Source organism: Bemisia tabaci, chromosome 7 (genome assembly GCF_918797505.1).
Source record: "Bemisia tabaci chromosome 7, PGI_BMITA_v3".
Classification (NCBI taxonomy): Eukaryota; Metazoa; Arthropoda; class Insecta; order Hemiptera; family Aleyrodidae; genus Bemisia; species Bemisia tabaci.
In genome coordinates, this window is record NC_092799.1 from 43,003,300 (window position 1) to 43,030,762 (window position 27,463).

General features: G+C 36.7%; 2 protein-coding genes across 2 annotated transcripts in view; both read right to left on the reverse strand.

The window, feature by feature from the left end:
* Positions 1-1,988: 1,988 nt before the first annotated feature.
* On the reverse strand, positions 1,989-19,630 carry garz (Sec7 domain-containing protein garz). The gene is made up of 14 exons (XM_019048326.2): positions 19,375-19,630; positions 17,980-18,079; positions 17,223-17,330; positions 16,524-16,636; positions 15,776-15,884; positions 15,086-15,186; positions 14,239-14,356; positions 13,407-13,544; positions 12,146-12,291; positions 10,850-10,967; positions 9,778-9,858; positions 8,988-9,223; positions 7,954-8,052; positions 1,989-7,512 (listed from the first exon to the last, which is right to left on the reverse strand). Exons 1-14 carry the CDS (start codon positions 19,474-19,476, stop codon positions 3,628-3,630), a joined length of 5,454 nt encoding a protein of 1,817 aa, XP_018903871.2. The 5' UTR covers positions 19,477-19,630; the 3' UTR covers positions 1,989-3,627.
* Positions 19,631-24,890: 5,260 nt separating this feature from the next.
* The window catches only part of LOC109034930 (zinc finger CCHC domain-containing protein 24), a 34,833-nt gene continuing 32,260 nt past the window's right edge, over positions 24,891-27,463 (reverse strand). The window contains exon 5 of the mRNA XM_019048361.2: positions 24,891-26,858. The gene's annotated coding sequence lies outside the window, so the exon portion shown is untranslated. The remainder of the gene's footprint in view (positions 26,859-27,463) is intronic.

Sequence of the window (27,463 nt, forward strand, 5' to 3'; positions counted from 1 at the left end):
TAATCATTATAGAGGTGCATATTTGCACTACAGAAGCCATTCTGCTCCTATCAGCAAGATCAGATTAATTATTTTCTTTTTCTTTTTTTACAACTACAACGTTATTTTCGATTTCTTATCAACCATTGCATTTGGTTAAGAATGTATCGTTTCTGTGATAAAAAATTAGTTGTAGTTTTGTTTTGTTACAAACAGAGATTGGGACATAAGTAAGAAAGATATCCCAGTCGAAGGTTGCCAGTAAATGTATAATTTGTACTTTGGGGTTTTTTTGCTTTCTGTCATGACGCAAAATTATATTAGTGGTTAAATATCTTGAAATTTTTCCTGTGCAAAAGAATCTATAATTTTGATTACAAGGTTGAGTAGATTGGTTCAAATATAGAGTTTTAGAATAGTTTTGCTCTAGAATTCTAAATTTTGTCGCGGCTAGAAGCTGTTATGTTCAGGGAGGAAAGACACTAAGTGAAAGGGAAAATTCCTGGAAGTTTCTTTTTACCCCTCAAAACTTTAGTAAGTTGTGTGTCTCAAGCCACTGAATCCTTACCTCCTGAAGAAGAAAATTTCAGTCTACCATACCTTAGAACTAACCTGAGAAAGTTCATTGAGTTGCTACTAGTCAAGACTGATTCTAAGGCAAATTTTAAATTCACTATTTTCATGGGAAATGTTTTCTCCTGCTACAGACAAGCCTTAATTTCATAGCCACTCTATTTTTCTCCTTCCAGCTCCTCTAATGACTCAAGTTAGTCAATTTTAACTGATTTCATTTTTATCTTCGAGGAAAGCAAAAAAAAATTTCATTAGTCTTGGAATGATTTCCTACTCTCTTGTATAAGTGAAATAATTTAATATTGCACTTCTTCAAAATTATTGATTCTCTTGTATACCTCTAGTTAGGCACCTGTGTTTTTTTTATTTTTAATTTGTGGACAAATCTTTGTTTAATTGTGGCTGTAAATTGTACCGACTGTTGATAAAGTGTTTTCACATTGTATAAATAAAATATTATTTTTACAAAACAGAATTTGCTTTTCATTTTCTCTGTATTCAGATATGATATCTCAGACTTCTCCAAACGTTGCTCTAGATTCATGGGGAAAACTTTAACAGTTCATCCCACCAGTGCAACATCATAATTGAGGGAAATTTTTTCTCTCAATTTTTGGTGATTGAAAAAATATTGAGAAAATGTTCCGAAATTCATTGTAGTTTATGAACTCAATAAGAAGGTGCCTTTTCAAAGGTGGCTTGTGATTCAGGATCTCTATTTTTTGCATCACCAAAACCTCAGGAAAACATGTGCTTTTTCAACCATGGAAAATCTTATTTTCAATGAAAGTAGCCAAAGGAAAGTTATATTTTAAAAAGTTCATTATTCTCTATTGGTCCTGAAGAATTTCAAACACAGAAATCGGTCAATTTGTAACATTTACTATCCACAGGAAAAAGGATTTCAGCGCTCAAAGACAATTTTAGAGGGGTGCATTTTCCTGCAAAGTTTGGTAAAAAAATCGTAATTTTCATTTTCTCCAGAACACACCCGAAATAAAAAGTTGCAAGCATTTAAGTTCTGCCAATCGTGTCAACGGTGTGTGAAAATTTACAATATTTATGATCTAACGTTTTTTTAGTCTTGATGTAGCATACTAAAATTTTGGCTAACTTTTTCTCAAAAGTAAGTTTTTTTTCAACTACAAGTGTTAAACTTTACTAACCCTGGTTTAGTTTAGTTGTATTTCTTTTTCTTTTGGCAGTCAAAATTTTTACAAACCAATGCTCTAAGCTGTGGTATTAATGTCTTAATTTCTAAACATTTTTCGCCAAGATCCCTTTTTCTCAAGAATAAGAAATCTAACTCTTCAGCTCCAACGTATTAAATTTTAAGTGTTCCATTTCCCTAAAATTTTAATTAAATTTCAAACAGCTTGGATTGAATATTTTTTTGTAGACTGGGTACAGAAGTATGTAACTTTAATAAAAAGAAATTTAAAATTGCAATTTTTATTCTTCAATTCGATAACTAAAATAAAAACAAATTCCTTCTGTTAAAATTAACATAAAATTAAAAGTATGTACAAATAATTACAAACATATACCATGTTGGTGCTATGTGTTGAGGGGACTTGAAAAGCACCTTGTATAAACATCCAAGTCATAAATGCTCTGAAGAATTTAGGTGGATTATAAATGCTGACTCACTGATAACATTTCATGTTATCTAATTTCAAAGATTACTCGAAGGATAATCTGAAAAAATAGTCGTTGCTTCCAAATTTTCTTTCCATTTTTATGCATAAATAGCCTCATGGCTAAATCACCAGATAAATCCTGCATATTCTAAAATAATTGTTTTAAATGAATTTAAAAGAGCTACAGCGATTTCAACATTGAATTCCTCAAGTTTTAAAAAACAGCTTTAGACAGATAAATCTTCAGACAATGATTAGCTGCGGCAAGCATGTTTCCTTATTTCATGATTGATCAGCCTATTAATTTTATGATGAAATATATACTTAAATTTCCACTGATTTTGAATTGAACAAAGTAAACAAAAAATGAACCATGTATCTTCATTATGGCATTAACCCTGACATGCATGTATTCTTACATACCTCAAGGCCCAGGTCACAATTGAAATGCTTCCTTTTAATTTAAATACGTCCAACTATGGGTCAAATTGACTGCACAGATATGATTGCCACAATTGGACCGAGCTTTACAGGAATGCGCAATGTCACATCAAGTTTGTACCCACTGAAAAAGAAATTTTATTCCTCTAACAACTAACAAGGACAAAGTTTAACTACCACTTTCTTGTTCAAAATTTTGCCCTGACTTTAAATTTTCAACATCAGAAAATTTGCAGCTAGTTGAATTCTAAACTACTCCCAACTCATTTTCCCCGAAAATGCGACTTGCTACGTTTTTGTTAAACTCGGTCTAACTGATGAAAAGGCGAAAGTTCGGCAGGATTCAGTTTGTGTGAGCCATTAATTATGTAAAAAGATCGTTTCTAAAAAGGGAGGAAAAAAGCACACTTACAAGAACAATGCTCTGAAAAACCAAGATACATTAATTATAATTAAAAAAATATCTACATTGCTGAGAACTGGAGGGCATTTCACAAGTTAAGACCCTGCTATTCATTGCAATCTAATTCATAGGATTAAATGAACTTTTTAGGGACTCATTTATGCAATGCAATGAATTCATATTTATTTTCATGATAATAATGCTTAAGAAACTAGCTTTGGCATTTTAAGGAGAGAAAAATATTGATTATGGACACTGAATGTCATTCCAGTCCTTATAATTGGATTTAGAGGATCAATATCAAGGTATTTTGTCACCGTTAAATTTCATTACAATACCCCAGATTTTCCTCGAATGTTTCATAAGTCTACAGCGCTTATGCTAAGAAGGAGGCTTTATATAATAGTCTGCTTTGATGAAACTTCAAGTCTCAGTGCCTCATGTAACAAAGACTAGTTCAGCGGAAAACCAGGAGCAACAGGTTTTTTAGATCATCACAGCTTCACTTAATGATGCTAAAATAATTGGAATGAAATAATTGACGTTGCAATAGAGACAAATTATTTTTCAACAAAATGAATAACAAATTACTTAGATATTACTATATGAGTGAGGGGTCCCAGCAGATGATAAAGGGGGAGTTTGAATTTCAGAGGTTGGCGACTGAGGTGTGTGAGGTGCCAGGGGTGTTTGAGGCAGTTGCAGTGTTTGTGAAATTTGGAGTGGCTGTGAAAATTGTAACGCCTGAAGCGGAAGAGACTGCACTGGGAGGTTTTGCGGGGTTTGAGATGTTGGGAACATTTGCGGGGTAAAGAGGTTTGGGGGTACTTGGAGGGGTTGAGGCATTTGAACGGTCTGTGGGATATGAGATGTTTGAGGTGAGAGTAGGACCTGAGGTGATTGTATTGTTTCCGGCAACTGCAAGGGTAAAGACATTGGAACTTGCGGTGAGGCTGGAGATGGATGCTGAAATGATGTTGGGTTGACTGGTGGAGGAGGCGGAGGAGGAGCTTCCGGCGATTTGAAGAGTTCCTCCTTCAAGTTGGGCAAGAAGGCATTGATCCGGTTCCAGGTAATGTCCCAAAGAGCTGTCCTCTGCTCCCCTTGTGAAAAAACTTTGGCACTGTCCATGACTAACAGCATGTTTTTCAGCGACTCAGGGATCGCTTCTGAGAGGAGGTCACTGTTGTGAACGACCATGTACTTGCCCATAAGGTCAAGGATTGTTAGCCAGATATTTAGGAAAGATGGAAGAGATTGGAGGGGCGTAAGGTGGTGAAGAAACACTTTTGATAATAGGGTGGCAGCTCTCATTCTCGTCTCGTCCAAGTCCGGTGGAATCAATAGCCTTGTCATGAGAGGAAAAAGAACTTGATTGAAACATGCTGCCCATTCATCAGCTGTCAATGCTTGAAGGTCATGGACTAATAAAGCCCTCTGCAGATATGTCATTGCACTCATTCGAACTTGTTTCCTTGAATCACAGCATAAGCGAGCTATTCCTTGAAGAAGTGGACACCACCCTTGCGCCCAGAGGGATGTGAGTTGAGCGTCGGAGTTTTCTTCTGCCCACCATCGATGAATTTGAGCAGTTCTTGTGTGCAACGTGTGCATGAGGTCTAAAAGTTGAATAGGCACTTGATGATAACCGCTAGGCAAGTCCTCCGAATCACTTTCATCACCATCATAAGGATTTGACGGAGTTTTCGTTTTGCCTGATTCCTCATTTTTCTTCTTCAGAAGAAGTTTCCGTTTTGGTTTCGCAGGAGCTGCTTTTGACTCGTTGACAGTTTTCCGTAAACTTTTCTTGTCAATGGTAATAAGACTAGCTTCGACAAAAGTTCTAATACAGCTGATGCAACGTTCAAAATTGTAGGGTGTAATATGTGCAACATCTCGGACTAGAAATGCTAGACTTTCACAACATTTGACTAATGCAAACGGATCGTGTAGTTGTAATTCCTGGTCTGAGGGCAAGGAGAATTTGGTTTGAGTGAATGGACGAACAGATAGAGGCTCTGCTTCGCCCTCTCTACTGACTAGTATTCCTCCGAGTGACTTGGATTCAGACAAAGTAGATGTAGGCGATGGAGTCAGGCGGCTTAGTTCCGAGTCAGATGTATAACCTCTCTCATTTCCTAGCCCACTATCTTCTTCCCCAGCAACACTTGAGATTTCACCATCTGACTTGGTCCCACTAATTTCCTGAGAGTAAGTTTTACCGATGACTTTTGGTGGTGGCATTCCGGCACCCACACATTCAAGAAGGGTGAAGATAATAGTCCAATCAGCAGCAGAGTGTATGTTCGCTGCACTAGTTTTCAGTAATTCATACAGGCCGTAGGATATTTGACAAACAACCCGATTCAAAACTGAGCTCTTTAAGAGAAGTAACATCCGCAATGACTGCACCACAACTGGGCTCATTTCTTCCCGCCTCATGAGCCGGATTGAGAGCCGTAAAAGAGCAACCACCGATCGTTCAACCAGAAAATGGTGATCGCAGGCAGCAGCGCCCATCAGAAGAGTGTAAATGTGGTCTCTAACATTTTCCCAAACTACTGTTACACGATCTCTGTTCTGAATGACTATTTTTAACATGAATTCAAGGAAGAAGACAGCTTTATCCTCGTTCTGAGGCGTTCCAAGAGCTACAACCCCCTCAGGACTGTACGATGTTTGTATTAGGGCAATCACAAGCTGTTGCATTGAGTCAATCCGAAGAAATTTAGACTCAGTTATAAGCTGTTCTAGGTGACACTCATGAATGCAGTCTCTGGCAATTTGTATTGCCTCCTCATCTTCAGCAGTGCCGGTTCTTTGATTACCAGTTTCAGCTGCAAGAGCAATGTACGAGTAAAGAGAACTGAGTAATCCAGACTCAGTCTTAGTGTTCAATGGTGTTTCCTCTCTAACGAGAGAAATTTTTCCGCTCAAGTCGATAAAATCTTCTGCTTCAACAAGTATTTTTGGCAGCAAATTACAGCGGTACAGTTGTAAAATACACTCCAGGACACTTTTCCATCCTTCTCGCAATGTGTCGCCATGGCGATGAATCAAATTAAACATTGTTTTGGTAGCAACTCTTGCTTTATGATTTTCACCAAAGGCAACAGTCAAGCTATCATAGTTACTGACTGTGCTCAAAAGAGTTGAAAATTTACAAAGAGAAACTGTGAGGTTATCGAATTCGTTGCTCATTCCATAATGAGCAGATATTGTAGCACACTTTCGGAAGCCAATCATTGCTTTCATATAGATATTTGGGTCACTAGATTTGTCGAATACAAATCCCAGAGCAGCCACTATTGGGCCCCAAATCAAGGAGAAAAGATCATGGTCAAACATCCCATCTGGAGCTCTAATGTAGGTTCCATCTTTGCTGTTTCCCCGCCTCAACAAAACCTTCCACAAGTAATTTTCACGGACAAGTCCAGTATGCTCTGCAGGCATAACGATTTCTTCATTTTTAATTGACTGATAAATATCATCGAGCATGTCTTGATCAAAGTCCTGGCCACCGTTGACTTTTGATAAGTTACGCTTGAACTCTTCCGGTGTCATAGGATTATTTTGCCGTTTCACGTTGTAATTATGCTGATCCACATTCAACATTATCACTGCGTAAGCTAAAGTGAATGCAGCATCAGAGTTGACAAATGGTTCTCCGTTGCATTTGTGCCAGTGATCTGCAAACTGTTCCATTACAAGCGATATTAATGGTGACTCCCCTGGCAAACGGAAAGTTTCCAGGTACATCCTGAGGGCCTCATCAATTTGCGTGTCACTAAAATCAAATGACTTCACGAAGGCATCCAAGACTGCTAAATTTGCACGGTTACTGATAAATTCACCGATCATCTTTTTGCTGAGGTGTGGATTTTCTTTCAGAAAATGAACAACTTCAATGGGGTCTAGAGGTGATGAAAGAAGACCCTGTTCTTGCAAAAATTCAATTCCTTTTTTTGGTTTAGCGTTGAAATGATCTGTACCGCTGGCAAGAAGCTTTTTCTTCCGCTTGACAGCCATCAACTGTTCATGACTAGGGATTGAGTCGGAGACTTTAATTCGCATAAAGATGCTATTTGGTGATTGACTAGGATATTTTTGAGCACTCTGCGGTGGACTGGATTTTTTAGAGCTTACCAATGAGTCTGTTGAGTCTGATTGGGCGATATTGTTGCTGATTCGAGAATGACAATGACTCTCGATGGAATCGGTGACTGCAAGCAAAGCATCAAGCGCCAAGAGGTTAGTACTATGAATACCAGTTACAGGAAAAACGTTCTTTGATAGCAACTTGGTCAAGTCCTCATATAAATTAGGACAGTAAAGATCACAATCATAATTCAAGTATAATTCTGTGATGAGGCCAGGAACACGCCATAACTGAACTAGAGCTTCAAGGGCTAATTCACGGACTTCATAGGAGCTTTTCTCTGAAGAGATCAGCTCTGCTAGGCGACTGAGATAAACCTGAAAAACAGAACAGGTTATTTAATGCACAACACTCTATAAAGTAATTAGCTTACTCTCTTAAAAATGTTTGCACTGAAATTAAAGTTCATTTATCCGAAACCAGTCAGAATTGAGGTTGCAATCAGGGCAAACTTGTCAACTCTGATAGCATGGTAAAAATACCATTTTACCAAAATGTCCTCAATTAGACTGTACTTCGCTACAAACAGTCTTGAATGATAGTTATGGTCGACCTTTCAGTGGATCACTTTCTGAAAATGCTTTGAGGAAATTCACTATTTTCGCATTTCTTTTTCCGGTGGAAAACTTCGACCAGGCTTTTTAATGAAAGGTTGAATATATCTTTAAATTTTATGTTCTGACCACCAATTTCCATTATTTAGAAAAATAAAGAAAGAAACAAAGGGGCTTGGTATTCTTGCCAGTAAGTGAACTTACCTCTAGCTGAAACTTGAGATGAGATCGCTGTGATTCGAATAACAAGAAACAACATCGTAAATCAGCAGCCAATAAGGATATGCGCTCAGTATTCAAAAGCTAAAAGGGAGAAAGAAAAAAAAATAATTCATTCATAAAATGTAACAAAATAACCAGTTTGTGATATACACGTATTAATCTATATACAAATCAGAAATTCAGTGCCTAAAAATATTATTTTTCACTATCTGTTCTTTCAAAAATTTAAAAAGTCTTAATTCGGAGAGCGGCCTTATAGTTGGGTACCAGAAATTTTCTGGAAGCTTTTCTGCTTTAAACTAAGCAAACTGTTAGTGGGAAAATGTGAACAATTAAACGGAGGCAAGGAATTTTTGCAGGATTGTAGTAAAATTTTCTGATGTAAAATTTTATGAAAAAATAAAAGAGTTCAAATATGCATTTCTGAAGGGAGAAAAAGCTGATCAAAATTCGACAGCCTAGTTGACATAGGAAGGCCATGCCTCAAGCTAAGTTTAGCCAATATCAAACACTGTTTCTCCTGGTTTCGTCATCAGAGTCCGCCAAAAATATCGTTTTAAACGAGTCCCATTTTTGGCATTCTCAAAACGGGGTTTCTTTGCCGTTTACAGTTTCGAAAAATTCATAAAAGCTAACTTCACTTTGTATTTTTAGGGAATAAATTAAAGGAAAAAAAGTGCTATGGATCTGGTAAATTTTGAGACTGGTTTTATTGCCTGTCCTATCCGATGAATAATCGCTTCTATCTGTATGCACAATAATCGTTTCAGCTTTTTACTGCCATCTTCAGGTACATATAAAAGTAAGATTAATTGTTTCTCTTAATCAAAACATAGTTTGTTTTTATTCCTACTTTCAGCACTTCAATTCCTAACAAGATTTTTTATATGAGTATCATAATTATGGACAGTTGCATTATTCTGAAAGTCATTTTCTTAAGCTACATTGGTAAATTTTATTCCAAAATTCTCCGAATTTTTCCAGTAAATCCAACATGGAATTTGTTCTAAACTTACCGAAAAGAAGTTCCTACACATACTGTCTTTAATCAAGGCTAACAGAGCTGGATGTTTAGACATGGGATCTGCTCCCAACTCCAATGCCACAGTAAGAAGTGAAAGACTTGTAAAAGTCATGATCTCCGTGTTCTGTTTGTCATACGAATTACAAAGAGATACCAGAAACCTCAGAAGTTCAATGACACAACCTAAGCCATAAGGAATAATCTCGGTCCCTTTAGACTCAAGCCCAGCTGAAACAAAAGGCGCACAATTGGTCAGTTGCAAAAGTTTCAAAACCGAGTTTATGAGTCGATTTATTTAGGTTGGGAAATGACCAATGGAATTGGTTTAAATGCAAAGTTTTATTTAAAAATAACACTATTATCAAATTTTCGAAATTCTGTTGGATAATGACAGTTTTTAATTGTAGATTGATGCATACTGTAGTCATCTTTTGAGGTTGATATCTTTGTACCAGGAAGTGTGCAAAATTAATTTTAATTTTTTTTTTCTTTCTTTCTTTCTTTCTTTATTAAATATATAGAGAACTACAAAATACATGTATTAACCCTATTTGTTATAACTTGTGAACTATTTACAATAATATAATGGGTGGGCCGGAGCAACGGCCCTAGCTATCTGCAAAATGTACAGAGACTGTACATTAGGATTTAAGATAATTTGACATTTTTATCAGTAAATAACGGACACTTAAAGTTGTCACTTGAAAAAACAAGTGTGCAAATTACATAAGACCCTTTTAAAAATAAATATGTATTGATTGATGAAAATTTAATCAGCTTACCTTCTAAAGAATCTAGAATTGGATCTTGCGTTTTGAATCTAACCCCTTGGGTATTGACATATTCTAAGGCTTTCTCTTCATCTGAAAAAAAGACGAAAATGAATGGGTGCTCTTTTGTAATGTGTAATGATTTGTAGAGAGGTCAGGTTTTTTTTTTATGGAGCTCTAGGATACCAAAAATTAATCTGAAACGGATATGGAATGTACAATTGAAATGGGACTGAATGCATTGGCGCAGGAATGAAAACATTTAACTTGTAATCGGTTACATTATTTTTGAAATATGCCAAAAAAATTATTCCTTTTTTTGGATAACATCAACTCATTTGCACAGTCACTTACATCTTTTACCTGCCGCTTCCAGGTATACAGTGACATCTAGGTTATTTTTCAATAAATAACTGCATAATTAGTTTTCCTTATTTCTTCAACCTTTAATTACTTTTTGCACAATTTTAAGTACGCTAGTCTTAAAAACTCCTCAATAGGAGGCTGTTTTTGAGAAAAAAGCTACTGTCTGGTTCATTTGTCAAACTAGTGAGTGACAAATGCTTGAAAAGTCAGTGAAAACCTAGAAAAGTCAGGGAACTGTGCCAAATCCCGAAAATTCATGAAAAGTCAGATAATTTTGCTGGGGAATATTGACATTTTACTTTTACAACCAAGAAATCCCATTTTTTTTTTTCAATTTTAAGAGACTTGGACTTTAAAATTTCTTTGGAAAAGTTTTTTTTTTTTTTTTTTTTTTTTTTTTCATGAGAAATCATGCAAAAGAACGAACAAACAAACAAACAAACAAAAAAAAAAACCTTGAGAAGTTAGGGGTAAGTCAGGAAATTTTGAAGTACAGGAACTTTTGTCACCCTGAATAAAAAACTTAACATCCTAAAATGAAGAACATGAAAGATAAAAAAAACCTAACCCGACAAACTTCTCAAGTTTTTTTGAGATAGAGTTTTCTTTTCATTACTCACAGGACATAAAAAAATTGCCTCTTTAAAATGGGAAATAAAATGTTGAAAAAGAAAGAGAAGATCGAGAATAAAAAGGATCTTCATCATTTAGAAATTACCTTTACTTTCTGCTTCAGCTTTGGAGGGGGTTGGTTCTGGGTTGGAAAAGTCATTCTCTTCCATAGAAGCACCATAAATATTCTCATTATTGGCATCGATCTTCACAAATCCGTCTTCCTGAATGTGACAAATGAGTACATACATGAATGGTTTGCAGGTTTTATTTTTTCAAAAGTCAATGAAGCATTGCTCTTTAGAGCTAACAATCATAAAAGAGGACAACTTTTGATTCACATTTACTCAATTTGACAAGTTGGACATGGTTCTTCAACACAAGGTCGGAGCCAATGTGGTGAATGTCAATTGGCGTGCATTTTTCAATGAGGAACTCATATTTCTGATTCATTTTAGAAACAATATGTGCCACTAATTTCCCTATTCAGATAGGTGCTTTTGTGGTTGAGCCAGAGATAGCAGTTCCTCACTGCAAGGGGCAGTCCACTCTTCCCGAAACTTAAGCCACTATGTGCACATTTTCAATGGTTTTCTAGCAAATTAGGCCATTTTTCGATACAGAAGGGGCTAAATTCAGTGACGTGGCATGCTTTGCAATATATCGATTGATCTGTCATTTAAACCTATGGCAAAGGATCGAAGAACAGGGTGTTTGCAACGAACACCTTAATAATGAATTATTTACTATAGCTTCGAATGGGGAAATATTGATATTTTTTCACACCTCGCCACTGGCAAAGTTGTCAACTTAAATTATTGTGCAGGATGATTTTTTGTTTTCGTATGAAGATTCAGTTATAAAATGCTGAAAAAACTTTTAAAACCTCACTTTGCTGGTGATTTCAATAACTGATTTCAAATTTTTTATGGTATGAGGTAAATGAAGGAAAATCACTAACATTACGGGTTGAAAACTGTAATAAAATGATATTCTGAAGAAAAATCAAATCAACGCCAGAGAAAATAAAAAATTAGAGTTAAAGCTGAATTGAACTATGGTGAAACTTATTCCTTGTTAAAATGCAAAAAATTTATTTCCTCTGAACCCTCTGTTTTCTCCCCAATTTAAACCAATATAATTTTTTCTGAGGTTTTGAATGCTTCGAACCTCATCTGAAAATTCTTTATAATTTCAGATGTCTCGTTACTTCCATAGACAGAATCGAATGTTACAAAGAACCAGTCAATTTTCAATCTTGACTGAAATACACCACAAAATAACGAACAGCTATTGAATCTCACTCATTTTTACCAGAGGAATGACAAAGTCTACCTGTGCACAAGAAACGATTATTAAAGCAAACGGTTAACTCTCCGAAATCTTACAAAGCATTAAGTACCTCTTTTGTTTGATCATCTAAGTGTTCCTCCATTATATCTATCTTTACATCATTTTGATTGAACTGCGTTGGGTTGACTGAGTGACTGGAATCAGTGCACTCTATTGAAGCTTGCATATTTTCTGTTGAGGGATTGACATCAGGTGCTGCAAGAAAAAAATATAATCCATAGTAAGTGAGCGAAAAGCTAAAAATGCAAATTTCATTTTTAAAAGAAAAAAAAGAACTGTTGTTCAAAGTCGCACAAACATGTTAGAAGAGATGTTCATTGGGATTATCCCATGTATTTCTAAGGAAAAGATGATGAAGACATTTTTTGTGAATGTGATGTAAAACATTCATAATCAAGCTGTGCGATGTAACCATCAAGAAACGATTCTGTCATTATTTAACCAACAAACCAATACCATCTTAACGTGTCACTCGCCGAGGAGAAAAACTCAATGAAAGTTATAATCTCTTTCTCAAAGGCAAAGTTATTTTTGTTCAACCCTACGTAAATTTCCTTGATATTTTGAAGAATCAAAGTTACATTTTATATTTTGAATAATTTCCTGATAGAGTCTGGCATCTTCTGAGTGATGACTGAGTAAATTATATTTGTCTTGATTTTAGACATGGACAACAGTCATGTTCTCCAGCCGAAAAGAGCTGTAACAGTTTTCTGTGGGATGGGTGATAAATTTATTTTGTGTGTAACAACAGTTCTTAACTAAAGAATTCAAATTCCTTTATTAAATGAGATTTGAATCAATTTTGAACAGCAAATTTTCATTTCTCGTGCTAGGAAATCCGTTGTTTTTGACTAAGAGATCCTGACTTCTCTGATTCTCTGAAACTTCTCATTGAATGGTATGTTATGATGTTATTGAACCAACCCATTACTTACTTTAGAGGCAATGGCATGCTGCTAGATAATAGATAAACAGGTAAGTTCTGACTCAGCCTGCTGATCCATTCTACAATGCTTAGGAAAAACGCTGTAAGAGCCTTCAGGCGTTGCTACATTTTCTTCAATAAAAAAAAATTTACTGGGAAAATTCGGAATTTTTTAGACGGCAATGTTCGCACTTTAATCTACAATATCTGAAGAGTTCAAGGAAAAATTTACGCAGCATTCCTTAAAAATAAATAATTAGTTGGGGAAAATTGGCAACACTTGAATGATTGTACGGTGTTCTTCCTCAGCTCGGCTGCACTATGGGCTTCAACTTTCCTTTTTTGCTTTTTTTGGGGGGCCATTAGCTCAGCTGACTCTTACCCGAGTTAAGCTGGTCAGTTCCTGGTGCTCTATCATGGATTGCACCTTGCATATCGACTATACTTCCTGACTGCTCTGCCTGAGGAGTTGTTGCTAGGTGTGATTCTGGCTTCCCCTCTGATGTCGTCTCTGCACTTCCTAATAGGGCAAAAAGCAAAACCAGAAATGAGATTTGAGGGGATAAAAAATCCACAATACACTTGTGAAAAAAGTAAGGAAAAATTAAGGCAGAGCCAAGTAGCATGGACAGAGGTGCCTTTTAAATTGAATATTTCGAATGTGTACTACATATCAAACCTACGACTAGACTTGCCCTAGACTAACCCTGGGATGCAGGAAATTTGTTTTTTCCCGACTCATCTGGGATCCTCAGTTTGTTTTTTCTGACCAACTTTCTTTTTCAGGACGTTGTAAAATTAGGTGTAACATACTCGTTTACAAAATAAAAACCAATATTTCAGCGCACTTTAAAATTGTAAAAAGGTGAAAATGACGCACTGGTTGACATTTAAAAAATATTTTAAAATGCTTTAAATGTGCAAGGAGGCAGAGAATTATTTCCTGGAGGATGTGGTTTTCCATACGGATTTTGAAAATTTTCTTTTGATACGAAGAGTTTCCTAATCTTTGACTTGTTGATTGCCTGGGGCCTGAAGGCGCTCGCAATGTCATGTCATGTACATCTGCCCATTTTTGGTGTGAGTAGTTTTTTCGTTTTGCCATGCAACCGTGCATAGGAGGGGTGACTGACAGCTGTTTACTGCATACATAACTGAAATTTTGAAATTAAACATAGGGTAGTAAAGGTATAATGAAATGTTGTAATTTTTACCTGATGGTTTTGGCGTATCATGCGAGCTCCCCTCATTTTGACTTGTTTTACTTTTAGAACCAAGGTACTTTCTCCTGCTACGAGTATTATCCGTACTGCTAGATCTTAACTCTAATTTCTGGGAAAATCGATAAAAAAAACATAAAATTAGTCAAGAAAAATATTCCACGTTTTGAACAAATTACAGCAACTTCGAAGCCTGCACAGAATGATTAGTTTCTGAAATTGTGAGGGTACTTGTAAACGCAAAACTCTTTTCATCAAGGAAACTGTGTAACGCCCTCTTTTATGCGAACAAAATAGTCAGGCATGCAATCTTATAAGAACAGTAATGTGAAGGAAAATACATTTCTGCGTCAGATGCAGCAAGAGGTTGCCTGTTTTGACATTTTGAGACTATCCAGTCAAATTTTATCGAACTTGGAATTTAGCAAAAACATTCTGTTTTTACAAAGATGTTTGATTGATGGATTTTCAGAAACCTGCATTTCTGCAATTAGTTAGATTGCATCAAAACCAGCTGTTTAAAGAGTAAAAACTAATAATGAGAGTAGATAAGCAAAAACTGTTCTAGTTTTGAGTTTCAAATTGAAAATATTTTGATAAAGGAATTGCCCTAATTTTTAGGGGACATACTATTAACTTCAGTGGCGTGGCGTGAATTGCAATGTATTGATTGTTATGCCATTTATACTTATAGTAAAGAATCGATTATTAAGGTGTTTGCTGTGAACACCCTGTTTATCGATCCTTTTCCATAGGTTTAAATGGCATAACAATCGATACATCGCAAAGCACCCCATGCCGCTGATTAACTTTCTATGATAATAGAAATATCATCACTCACTTTGGAAGTAGGAATTACATAACTATCTAAATAAGGAAGTCGCATAAATACAAGCTGCACCATGTCCTTTAGAAAATGTTCAGCACATCTCCTTAATAAATCTGTAAAAGCAGAAACCTTGACAATGAGATTTGATAGTACAATAAAAACAAATTCTACTGAAGTAAGGTCTAAATCAAACTTCAAAGAGCAGATTCTAAACTTCCTTTAATAGGAATTAAATCAGCAATCTTAAATTACTTGGGCTTTAATTAATTGTTAAAGACTGAGGTCCTTATTACTCATGCCTCTAGTTCTTCAATCCTTAGTTCGAGCTCACTTCAACGGAAACAGTCTTGATAGTTTTGATTATAGACTGTTTGCTGTTCTTGATTATTCTTTGTTGATTAGTATCTTACTTCTGTATTTGGCTTTGTTTGATTAATTGATTTTATTTGTGAAAAAGTTAAATAAATAAATTAATTAATTGAAAACAGAACTTTTCTGCAGTGCTTCTAAATGACTAAAGATGTAATGGGGAAAATTTATTTTTGTCCTTTTATACTTACACAGGCAACAATTTTTACATAATTTTGTGCGAAACAGAAACTGAACTTCGAGTTCTTGGAAAATATCTCCTTCTTTCTCAGAAACACTTTGAATTACAGGCTATTTTCAAAACAAGAAAGTGAAAGTAAAAATATAACATACCAGACAATCTAGTTTCGAAACAGATTTTAAAACAACTAAACATAATTTCACAGACTTTCTCATCGCTTAGCATTGTACCAGCAGGCGATACCATCAGTGTCCTTAGCACCTAAAATGATTGAAAAAATAAAAAGAACAGAAAGTCAAATATTAGTGCGGGTTGTATGCACTATTTACACACTTTGATAGCTTTGTCTCCTGAATTTTAAGGACTTTTTATTGAAATTTCCTTAAAAAATAGTTTCACAGGAAAGTTTGAAAAATCCAAATTTTACAATGCACAACAATTCCACAAAGGAAGGCTTCCAATACCCAAATAATGATTTGATGTACTTCATGATGTATTGTGAAGAAAAACTCAAATTTTTTGCTCTCCTCATTTTATTGCTGAAGTCAGAACATGAAATTCTGTTTGAGTTGAACACATTTTCTTCGCAGCTTTTAGGCTTAGATGAATGATTGCAATAAAATTTCAAGTGTGTAAAAATGTCATGGAATGATATTCAAAACTTTCCTCAAAAATTAAACATTTATAGGAAGAAATTTGGCAGGTGTCAAATGTTGACACTGCGTTCGTCTTCAGTACGGCAGTAATATATAATACTCGAGGAAGCATGGTTCATAAAAAGGATGTTTTTTCACTCAATGCTGCGTGCACAAAATGAAAAAATATAACAAGTTAACTAAGAGGAATCTAAGACAAACAGAAACGAAACGAAACAAAACAAAACATCATTATTAAAAATACCTGGAGAATTTTCATTAAAACAACAGCATCATTCACTTCATCCGTACCAACGAACCGAGCATGTGTGACAGCATCAGCAATTTTCTCTATGGTCTGAGGGGAGGTTTTTTTGCCTGCAAGGAAATTTAGATCAAAATTTATCACTTTGTAAGGAGAGTGAAGGCTACAATTTCGTTTTCCTTTCAATCTTTTTGACAAAACATTTTTCTGGATTCTTTTTTAGCTGTTTATGTAACAAGTAACATTCTATGCTACTTACTAGTCTTGGTAACTGTAGATTCATTTTGGGTGGCTGGCATTCGTAGAGTGAAAATATTTTTTATACTATGAAATATTTTATGAATAATTTTTTTTTGTTCCTTACAAATAAAACAATCATTTATTAATTTATTTAACATCTCATTCAATTGCGGAAAACACACCAAAGTTTCCCGAAGTTTATTTTGAAAGGACCAACAAAACTAATGAGACAGTTGTAGACCTCTTCCTAGTATTTCCAATGTCTCTCCTAATTACATGACTCCAAAGAATTTTCCAAAAACCTCAACTATTCACTCACACTAAAGCTACACATTTTGGGACAGAAATCAATTTAAAACTAGGTGAGAAGAATGGATCAACTACAGGTATGTCCTGTGGGCATACTAAATGATACGCCTTTTGGTTTTACAGACAAATTAAGGTTAAGTTGATACCTACCAATCAATTCATAGGACAGAAATTTGTTTATTGATGAGATAGCGAGGCTGGTTACAGCACCAGAAACACTGGCTCCTTGGTCAGACTTGATTGTCTGAAGAAACGGGCCTGCAGAAAAACAAAAAAAAAACATTTTACAGGTAAAAAAATACATTTATATATGATATAAAAATATGATGAAATAGTCCTCGTTTAAAAATACATTATGTGGTCTTTAGACTAAGTTTAATCTGCCTTAAGATCTAGCATGCCATCAATACTGTACTACTTATTTGAATCATTTAATAAAAACAAGAGTTTGAAAAATGAGAAAGGATTGTAGATTCAAGAGTTGACGAATGTATCAGCGGATTATTACACAAAATGAAAAGACAGCACAAATTGAAAATTGACAATTAACGCAAACCATCACATTTGGACTAAGAGCACGGTTTAGGAATGAATTGGAGCCTCAAACAATGCCAGAATGAAAAACATCTTGGAGATTTTGAGAAAATTCAATTAAAGTTTCAAGATGACATTGAATCTTGCCGCTCATACAGCCTGTCAAACCAAGTTTAAACTGATGTTGCAGACCTAAAAGTTTAATTTCTGAGGTAATGTCTGCAAAGTTTACTTTAAAATACTCACCTAGCTCCATCCCCCCCTTCCCGAAAAATAACACCAAGATCTCAAAATTTAAATCCTGAGCTTTGTTTTTCACCAACTTCAATATACTAGATTGGTTTGAGACCAAAAATACGCAAATGTGACTTACCTAGATAGGAGCTTGGACTCACAAGTTCGAGATCTCCAACTTGATTTAGTGAGTCTTTCAAATTGTTAAAGTTTTTGATAAGAGCTTCTGTCTTTTTATCCTGAATATTCAGAGAGAAAAGAAAAGAAAAAAACAATGAAATTGAGATACAAGACTTCGTTCAACTTTAGCAGTTTGAAATTGAGATGAATTAGAGAATTCATTACATAATAAATTTGATTAAATTCTTAGCGAGTCTGGTTTATATGGAAAAAATGACTCGCAAAAATGATTTGACATGTCTCCTTACAGTACAAATTCCAGTTGGCAAGACTAGAATAGGTATACCTACAGGTAATTACACTACACCCTGAAGTAACATAATCAATTAATGAACCTTCTTTGTTGAAGCAAATCATGCATGTAAATGAAAGCCGTGTATGAAGAAGAGAAAATTCGGAGTCATTCAAAGACTGTCTACTATCAAGAAAAATTGTAGGTAATTCAATATTTCCTTCCGAAGCTGTTGGGTAAATAAACTGTAGTGTGATAAAGGATGGAATTTTGCACTGACACTTCACAAACCAATTATTTAACATATTAGGGATCTTTACCTTTACCTACAACATTAAAAAATTAGAGGTAATTGCTCTAACATGTAAAAATCAATGATTTTCAGCCCAAGGAAAAGTCTACCAAAGTTGACAGCCAGATTCTTGGATTTCCCGCGGGTAATGATAGATACCAACTACTGCCTAGGGTGTTAACAGTGATAATGTTTCGTTTAACAGTAGTCTAGAGCTGAAAAGGAAAGAGTTCAGCATACACAGGGCACCGCGAAAAATTGAAATTTATCAATATTGCGTTACAATCCAGACTGTTTGACACTGTCATTCAAGTGGTGCTTGCCTTCACAGTTGCATTCTTATTTGATGACAGCTAAAGGCGTCTACACTTTGTTGAACTAGCGTAACTACACAGCTGTGAAATCATTAGAGTGTTCGTTATTAACTAGGAGACTATGTTATCCCCACTATTCCAATAGGATCAAAATTGAGTCAGTACTGGTAGTTTTAACACTATTCAGACTTTAATTGGCTTCGTTTAAGATTATGTTACCTGTAGATTACTAAATAAAATGACCTTTGACATAAATTATGGCTTCAATCAGTCAAGTCTGCTTTCATTTCTACACAGAATGACTGATATGGACTTTGAGGGTGACAGTCAATATAGAACTGTGACAATATTGGAAGTAGTGACGGGGCACTCATCGTCCTTTGACATTCGTGAACATACATTCCGTACTGGAGTTTGACGGTTGGTTCTGACCATTTATGACAGGAGCAGGAGCAATTGAAGACCTATGATTCATTCAAAGCTCAAAAAACATTGAAGGCTTGATGAAATTATTACCTGCTGAGAATGCGAAGACCACCTATTGCCCCGTTTCATTGCTGTCAGCAAGGTGGACACCTCTCCCAGGACGATGTAAATGCCATTTCCTGGAAGAGACATGATCTAATTCATGAAAACACAAAAATATAAGGACAAAAACTGTCACAATTAAGAACTTTTTGGTGACACTTCACAATCATTCAAGACATTTCGAAGTTCCGGAACTTGCTACATTGATACATTTGCTTTGCTATCACACTTTGAGGTTAGGGTTTTGTGATGAGTGGCGTTGCACAGCTGATGATGACGTGTGTCGCGCTGTGTTTAGGCGCGCGCTGTACGGCAAAGATTTGAAATTGCGGGCAAAGATTCAAACTGGCGGGGCGGGAAATTTTGTCCGCTCCACTACCTACTTACAGATCTGATAGAGTTCCAGTCGTATTGGCTTGGCTGATAATGAATACTTTTGAACTCTTCAGAATGAAAGCAGTTCTAGGACAACGTATTTACGAGGACTTAAGCACGTGATGTATTATCAAGCTACCGGATTATGTAGGCAGATGGGATTAGCCATTGAGGGCTAATTAGATTTAAAAAAAAAAAATAATAATGATTGAATCTTGATTACAATATTGTAGATATTTTACTTAAACTCATATCTTAATCGGAGGACGACTCCGCTTTGGTGAAATATCTGAAGGAGCTGCTGCTGCTGCTGAACGCTGGTCCCCGCAACCGAAGGTAAGATACCGTTTTGATTGTTCACGTTAATCAATTGTAGAGGGCACTACTCTCGTCTCCCGCGGGCACAGATTTTTTTTTTGGCAGTGTCAAAAACGACATGGAGCAGTGGATGGAGCTACGGCAGCGTTGGTAAGTGTTTTATTTTGTTTTCTCTCTTCCTTCCCTCTCCTCTTTCCTCCCTCTCCCCTCTTCCCCTCCTCTTCCCTCTTCCCTCCGTGGATTAGGGCTCTTGGCGATACCATGTTAAAAAAACGCACCGAAAGCTCTACCTCCGGGAGCAGTACCTGATCGGGCTCTCCTAAGGTGGTGTGGAAACGAGCTTGTCTGAAGGTGTTTCCCCATTTTTTCTCCGAATTGTGGATTATAGCTACTAGCGACAATGGAAATATTAAATGAATAATGGCAGAACCTGAGAATCTTTTCACTCAAGGTAAGGGGGCATTCGCCTATGATCCAAATCTTCAAAACTCTCAATCCAAAATAACATAGTTAAGGTCAAATTGGATAGCACTGGTAAAAATTGGCAGTAGAATCTGTGTTCCAAAATACCATAGACCTACAGCCGGCTGTAAGATTCCCAATAGCTTCTCAGCCGGCAACACAATTTCTTATAGCCTTTTATAGCCGATGGCGATTAAGCAACAGCCTGGCGATAAAGTGTATGCTAAACGTTACTAATTTCGGATGCTAGGACTTAGTGAGTTTTTGGACTACCGCTCTCTTTTTGGGCCGTAGTATCTTGATTTATTTTGCGAGGAAAGCTCCGTACTTTTGAAGGACGACTGCCATTCCTAATATGTTGGAGCGCCTTCAATTTCGTATGATACTGTGCAATACCTCTGGTGTGGAAATAGTTGCTTCAAGCGCCGTGGTACGCTACGGCGCGGCGGCGGCAGCCAGCGCGAAACGCGCATTGGCGCCTACAAACCTAACAGGGATACTTCACGCATTGCGCAATGCGTGCAGTATCCCTGTTAGGTTTGTAGGCGCCAGTGCGCCGCCGCTCCGCTTTGTGTTAGGCTCTAATATTTAATCTCGTGGAGTCAGCGTTTTTCAACTCATGACTTTGAAATGTTTGCACACTCTGTATGGATCATTCTCATTGTAATTGATGAAAAAAAAATATGTAGCAAAGGAAAATATAATGTGCGTTTTGTAAATATTAAGGTGATTCCGTACAAACTTTAGGATTTACAAAGCACACGAATTTCTACACAATTTCTTATAGCCTTTTATAGCCGATGGCGAAAAAGCAACAGCCAGGCGATATAGTGTAAAGTCCGGTGATAGGAACTATAGCCCGGCTGTATAATTTTTCATCGCTTCGTGTAGCCCGGCCGTATGATTTTTTCCACTTTCTACAGCCAGCTATATGATTTTCTATCGCCTTCTTCAGTCGGCTATAAGAACTCCTATGGTATTTTGAAACGCAGCTTCTATCGCCAATTTTTACCAGGGAGCTTTTGTAGAATTACCCACGTGTGAAAACGGCTTTCGATTTATTCATTACTTAACACCGTTTACCGTCACACGTAACAGTAGAACTTCTTCGTTGTAAAGAGGTTGTTCCAAAAACGCCGATTTGGCGGCCCCCCCCTGGATTTGGCCCCAAACTTTGTCAGATGTTGTATAGTGTCCCGATGCTTGGGCAAAAATTTCGCCCTCGGATAATTAGGGGGGCGGGGGCAGGAGGGCAAAGTTGAATTTTTTTAAAACTTTAAAAATAGACTCTCGCGAAGGGGTTTGAGTGTAAAGTGTTGGGTTTGCGCTAAAAAAACGTCAAAAAATATTTCTACAAGAATATTACATGCTGTTTGCAAGTTGGCGTAATTTATCGCGGTCATAAATCGATTTGAAGGTTCGACTTTTTTTCGTTTCGTCTCTCCTCTCTTTGGAATCGTTGATACGAGAAAAAAATGTTGAGGTGTTTCTCATTGAAATTCTGCATCTCCCACACATTGTTTGATCTTGGGGAAAACGATTCGTCTTGAGTTATAGCGATTTTTCTGCGCTTTCGGTTACGCGCGGGCGGTTATCGGCGGCGCTCCATTCGCGGTGCAAGGCAGGAGGTTGTTTCCGCTAGGGCTTATATTCATGTTTAGGCTGTAATTATCGATATTTTCCTCCTCCCCCACCTTATCCTGCAATTCATATTTCTTAATACTTCGTTAGACAGAGTATCCTGACCACCGTAACAGGTCTTTTTCTCGGTTGGTTTAGGTAGTACGAATGGGGGGGCCGCGGGATTGAATAGGGAATTGACCCCCTAAGGGGAATCCGAATTTCTGGTCCGATGCCCCCCTAGCACCCTCGGGGTGGGTTAAAAGGGGGGAGGGCACAATGTCTCCCGACTTGGGGATCGTGACCCTCTCTTACCTCACAATGGGGGCATGGGGGGTTTCGGGACTGTGAAATTCGGATTCATGGGGTCAATTCCCTGTTCAATCCCGCGGCTCCCATCGTACTACCTAAACGAGCGAGAAAAAGACTTGTTACGGGTGGTCTGGATACCTGTATACGAAAGTATTAAACAAATTTGTATTGCTGGGTAAGGGTGGGGGGAGGAGAACATATCGATATTACAGCCACTACAGCATGAAGATAAGGCCTCGCGGTGAACAACCTCGCCTTGCCCCGCGCGGGATGGAGCGCCGCCATTAAACCCGCCCAGCGCGTAAACCGATAACGGCAGAAACACTGCTATAACGCACGAACGAATCGTTTCCCCAAGATAAAAACAATGTTGGTAGACTGCAGAATTTCATGGAAACTCACCTCTCAAGGTTTTTATTCACGTAGCAACGATTCCCAAGAGAGGAGAGACGAACAACGAAAAAAACGTGAACTTCAAAATCGTTTATGACCGCGATAAATTACGCAAACTTGCAAACAGATTACTATTCTTGTAGGAGAACTATTTTATTTGACGTTTTTTAGCGCAACCGCAAACTTACACTCAAACCTTCGGGTGATATCGATTTTTAAAGTTTTTAAAAAAATTGCAACTTTGCCCCTGGCCTCCCCCCTAAATTATCGAGGGGGAAATTTTGCCCAAGCTTCGGGGAACTTAGTAAAATCTGAGCAAAGTTTGGGGGCCAAATCCAGGGGGGGGCAAAATCGGCGTTTTTGGAACAACCTCTTTTGACTGGTTGGTGTCTAGATCGTTCACGGTTAAAGGGACATTGTATGAACATTCAGAAGGCTATTCTAATGAAGTTGAGCTAAAAAAATTAGAATTTAAAATTTCGACTGGTGATTTTTTTTTAGTATCTCACAGTATGATTAGTATGATATGATCCCACAGATCAATGAATAAAATTAATTCCTCATAGTGTCCCGCAGGATACTTTGCAAGTGATTTTATTTATTTGAAGAAAATGTGTACCTCAGCCGAACCATGTTGAGTTCTGGACATGACAGAGCATTAGATCAAGTAACATTTCCTCCTAAGTATTACGTTTTTAAATCACGAACTTTTGAGTGTGACAGCTCTGCCTTCATTTTTCTGACACTTTTGGATTTTATCCGTTCAAGTGTCCTTGTATTTCGACGACTCGCGAGTTTTTTGATAACTCGAGGAACTCGATTGGCGGGAGCCAAAAACCAATTGGACTTCATTTTGCAAGTTAGAACCACAAAATCTGGCTCATCCGCAAAAACGTTTGTGGGCATTGAGAAACGAAAGGTATACATACGTTGTTTCTAAACTGAGCAAGAAATTGTAGTTCCCAATTGCAAAATGTAGTCCAATTGAATCAGTGAGTTCGAAAACACACCAACTCGGGTTTTTTTCGATTTTCACTTTTTTACGGTTTAGTAACACTTATGGATAGAAGCATCGGCACGCAAAAGGAAATTTCGAAATTGCAATCGGAAGTGCTCGAAACAGCGACGGGAAAAGGGAAAAATCGTAGTTTTTCATCTGAAATACCTACCAAAATTTTTGGCCAATTCAAGGGACACGGGTGACTATCTGATTTCGCGGTTTTCTTTTTTCGGTTTATGCATACCTTGTATCATCAAGTTATAGAAATATTCAAGCGTTATTCAGGTCGAAAAAGATAAATTTTTCAGGGCAGACTATGAAAAATCAGTATATAAAAGTCGGTGAGAACGAAAACACACCAACTCGGTAATTTGTAAACGCTTAATTCTCTATCATTAAACATGGTGTATCGATTTCAACTTAGTGCTTTACTAAGTCTCTGAGTACTTGTTTTTTTGGCACCAAAAAGGTTTTAAACTAAGGTATTAAACTAACTTCTTTGTCCGCTGCGCTGTTTTAGGTGTTTCCTGAACAATTTTTTTTCCGAGTTGGTGTGTTTCCGAACTCACTGATTCAATGAGACGACCTCTTCTTCGTCACTATGATAAGCGACTGCAGCGCAGCTACAAATTGACTACATTTTACACTAATGAACTGACATTTTTGGCACACTGTAGAAACAACTTATGTGCCATGCTTACCCTATACAGATAGGTGTTTCTTATGGATGAGATAGAAATAGTATTTCCTCATTGCATAATGTAGTCCAAATGGTAATCCTCAGTTCCTCGTCGTGACAACGAGGAACAAAGCTGAATCCAATCACCTCTTGCAAGGGAGGGGGAGGGAGTACGGGGCTTAAATTTTACTCATTGGCTCAAAAAATGACGAATTTCACACTTTTTTTTGCCGGTTCTGTGCCCTCTTCCTTCTCTGACATGAGCGGAAGAGAAGAGGGAGGTAGTGCCTTCTTTAGGATCTGTTGAAGAGGAAGAGACACAGGGAAAAAAACAAAGGCTTGAAGTAGTAACAACAGATAATTTTATTCTTGAAAAACACATAGGTACACGTGAGAACTTTAAGTGAAGGGAATGTTGTTCCTTTGTCTTTATTAGAGAGCAAGAACACGGGAGGTGCGCATGCCTCGGAAGAAAAATAGCGGAGAAAAGAAATTTATACATCAATCACAACAGACAGAAAAATTAAAATATTAACACCTTCAGATAAAATTCGTAATTGGCTTTTGTTGTATGTTACTCCTTCATTAGATTGTCCTATTTCGTAGCGTGATATTTTCAAAAGCTAAAGGTAGTAGCTAAAGGGGCTTATAAACAAGGTCCGAACTAGATAAAAATGCCACGTTTTCTTTCCAAATCTCACGTAGAGAATGATTCACATGACAAGAAGCTCAAAAATCAAGTCCTAAACAAGATATTTACAAGTATTTAACGCAGATTAAGGGGAAGTAAGATAATAAAATGACGTCATTTATTTGAGTTTGGCATTTTACAATTAAGAACACTTCATGTCTTGTTTAGGGGTTGATTTCGAGAATTCCCAATGTGTGACTTGTTTTATCGTGAAATTTTGAAGAGAAAATATGTTGCGTATATACTGCTTTACGATAGATAACTTGCCTAGAGTCCCATTTAGAATACAATAAATACATTGGTAGGTCACTGACTGCATGTTAATGTTTATTCCAAGTGCCGTTTGTTAAGTTTATGGTCCTTAACATCCAGACTGTGAGATTTGTTTGCCAGTGAGTGCAATTTGAGATTCGATGAACTAATTGATATTTCAAAATTCTAGGACAAAAAAAAAGAGAAAAAATCTCTGTAAACTAAACTTTAAAAAAAAATTGTCCGGCAGGTATTGATTTTAAAAATTGATGATCAATTATTTTGAGTTGACTCCAAAAGAAAGGTCTGATGTCAAGTTTCGTACACAGTTTCAGTCTTCAGACTTGAGCAATACTGCTTTTTTTTCATTTTTAAAACTAGGTTCTCAAATTTTTAACATGTCAATTTATCGATGTTGCACTATTTAATAGCTGAGAAGCATTTTACTGATACATTCACCCTCTCTCATTATTATTTTTTTTTTTAGAGATCTCAAGTTAACAATTTTGTGGCTGATTATTGTGCGCAGTGGTATTCAAATATTCCACGCCTTACCTAATGGAGAAGTCAAGTTGTTCAAAATACATTAAACTTCAGGTATATATACTAAAGTATAATTTCTAAAAATTGAGGGAAGTAGATTACGAATTTTAGAGGAGAGAAATTGGTTTGTAAAGCAAGTTGATGCAAACATTGAATCAATTGAGGAAATTGGGAAAAAAAAACCCTAATATTTTGAAAACCTGCCCAGTTTTTCGCAGTTCCGAAGGGGAAGTACGTTTCGAGGTAAGATCGTGCAAGTTAAGTATCGAGTGATCACTTGGACCTTGTTTAGCAGAAAGGAACCAAGTTACACCGGCTATTGCCAAAGTTAACTTGGCACTTTAATTTTTTACAAGAGAACGTTTGTGCGAATTCATTTGAAAATTTTAAGAAGTTTGCCTAATACTATGCATTTAATTCACTGAAATTTGCACAAAAATCCGCACAACCGCTTTCACGTTAAACATAAATTGTCTGATTGAAATTGGCAGCAGTTGATGCGGCTTGGTTCCTTTCTGTTTAACGCGGTTTTTGAGGGTACTTGAATCAGCGCCAAAATTTTAGAGTTTTAAAAATGATTTTGTTTCAATTGAGCACAGTAAATATCTTCCATGAAATCAGTGAAATTAATTCGACTTCCTCTCGTTATCCCATTTTTCACACACTGTAACTAAAAAATCAAGTTGGATAAAATCCTGACCAACGTAAAAAAGGAGATTCATGGGTTGGCTTCGTTGATAAGTTATGGATTCACGTTTATACTGCTTTAAAAATAAACATCCTCGACGGTTGGTGAGCAACGAAGGAGAAACAACGCATGAAGAAATCTGAAAGCACACAAAAAATGAATAGCATATGTATATCATGCAAAATTACATTTAAAAAATTATTCATTCAGCCCCTCAGCGGATTGGGTGTGAGTTCGATCAATTGGACATACCGCGGATTCATTGTTAAACAGCTATTTTTGATGCCATCAGCGATGAGTGTGACGGTTCTAAAGTTAAAATTTTGGAAATCGGGATGTTTGTGCATATTTATTTTCACGACGGATATTCTGGCACGTGATATGAATCCAGTACTGGAATGAAGTTGCAAAGTTGACCAAATTATGAAGGCGTTTTGAAGGTGGTTCGTGACCTCCGCTCAACTTTTGCCTCAGAAGTCATAAATACCATTCATTTTTTTCCAAAACCTTCGGCAAATCAAAATTCCAGATACCTAGCGGAGATTTTTTTAAGCTGAAAAACCGTTTTTTTTTTTCTTTTTTTTTTTGAAAATCAATTTTCCAAAACTTCGGTAGATTTTTGAAGATAACGAAGGCATTTTCAGCTTCAGCGGCGAAAATTAAGGAGGAGTAACAACCACTTGATACATGAGAAAACGTTTTTACCCCTACTCTCCGACGTAAATCGGTCGATTTTGAATCATC

Coding starts and splice junctions, on each gene's coding strand:
- garz (XM_019048326.2), bottom strand. CDS start 19,476: ATGTCTCTTCCAGGAAATGGCATTTACATCGTCCTGGGAGAGGTGTCC. Junction 9,859..10,849: donor AGCTGAAGCAGAAAGTAAAG/GTAATTTCTAAA, acceptor TCTTTTTTTCAG/ATGAAGAGAAAGCCTTAGAA. Junction 7,513..7,953: donor ATCTCAAGTTTCAGCTAGAG/GTAAGTTCACTT, acceptor TCTGTTTTTCAG/GTTTATCTCAGTCGCCTAGC.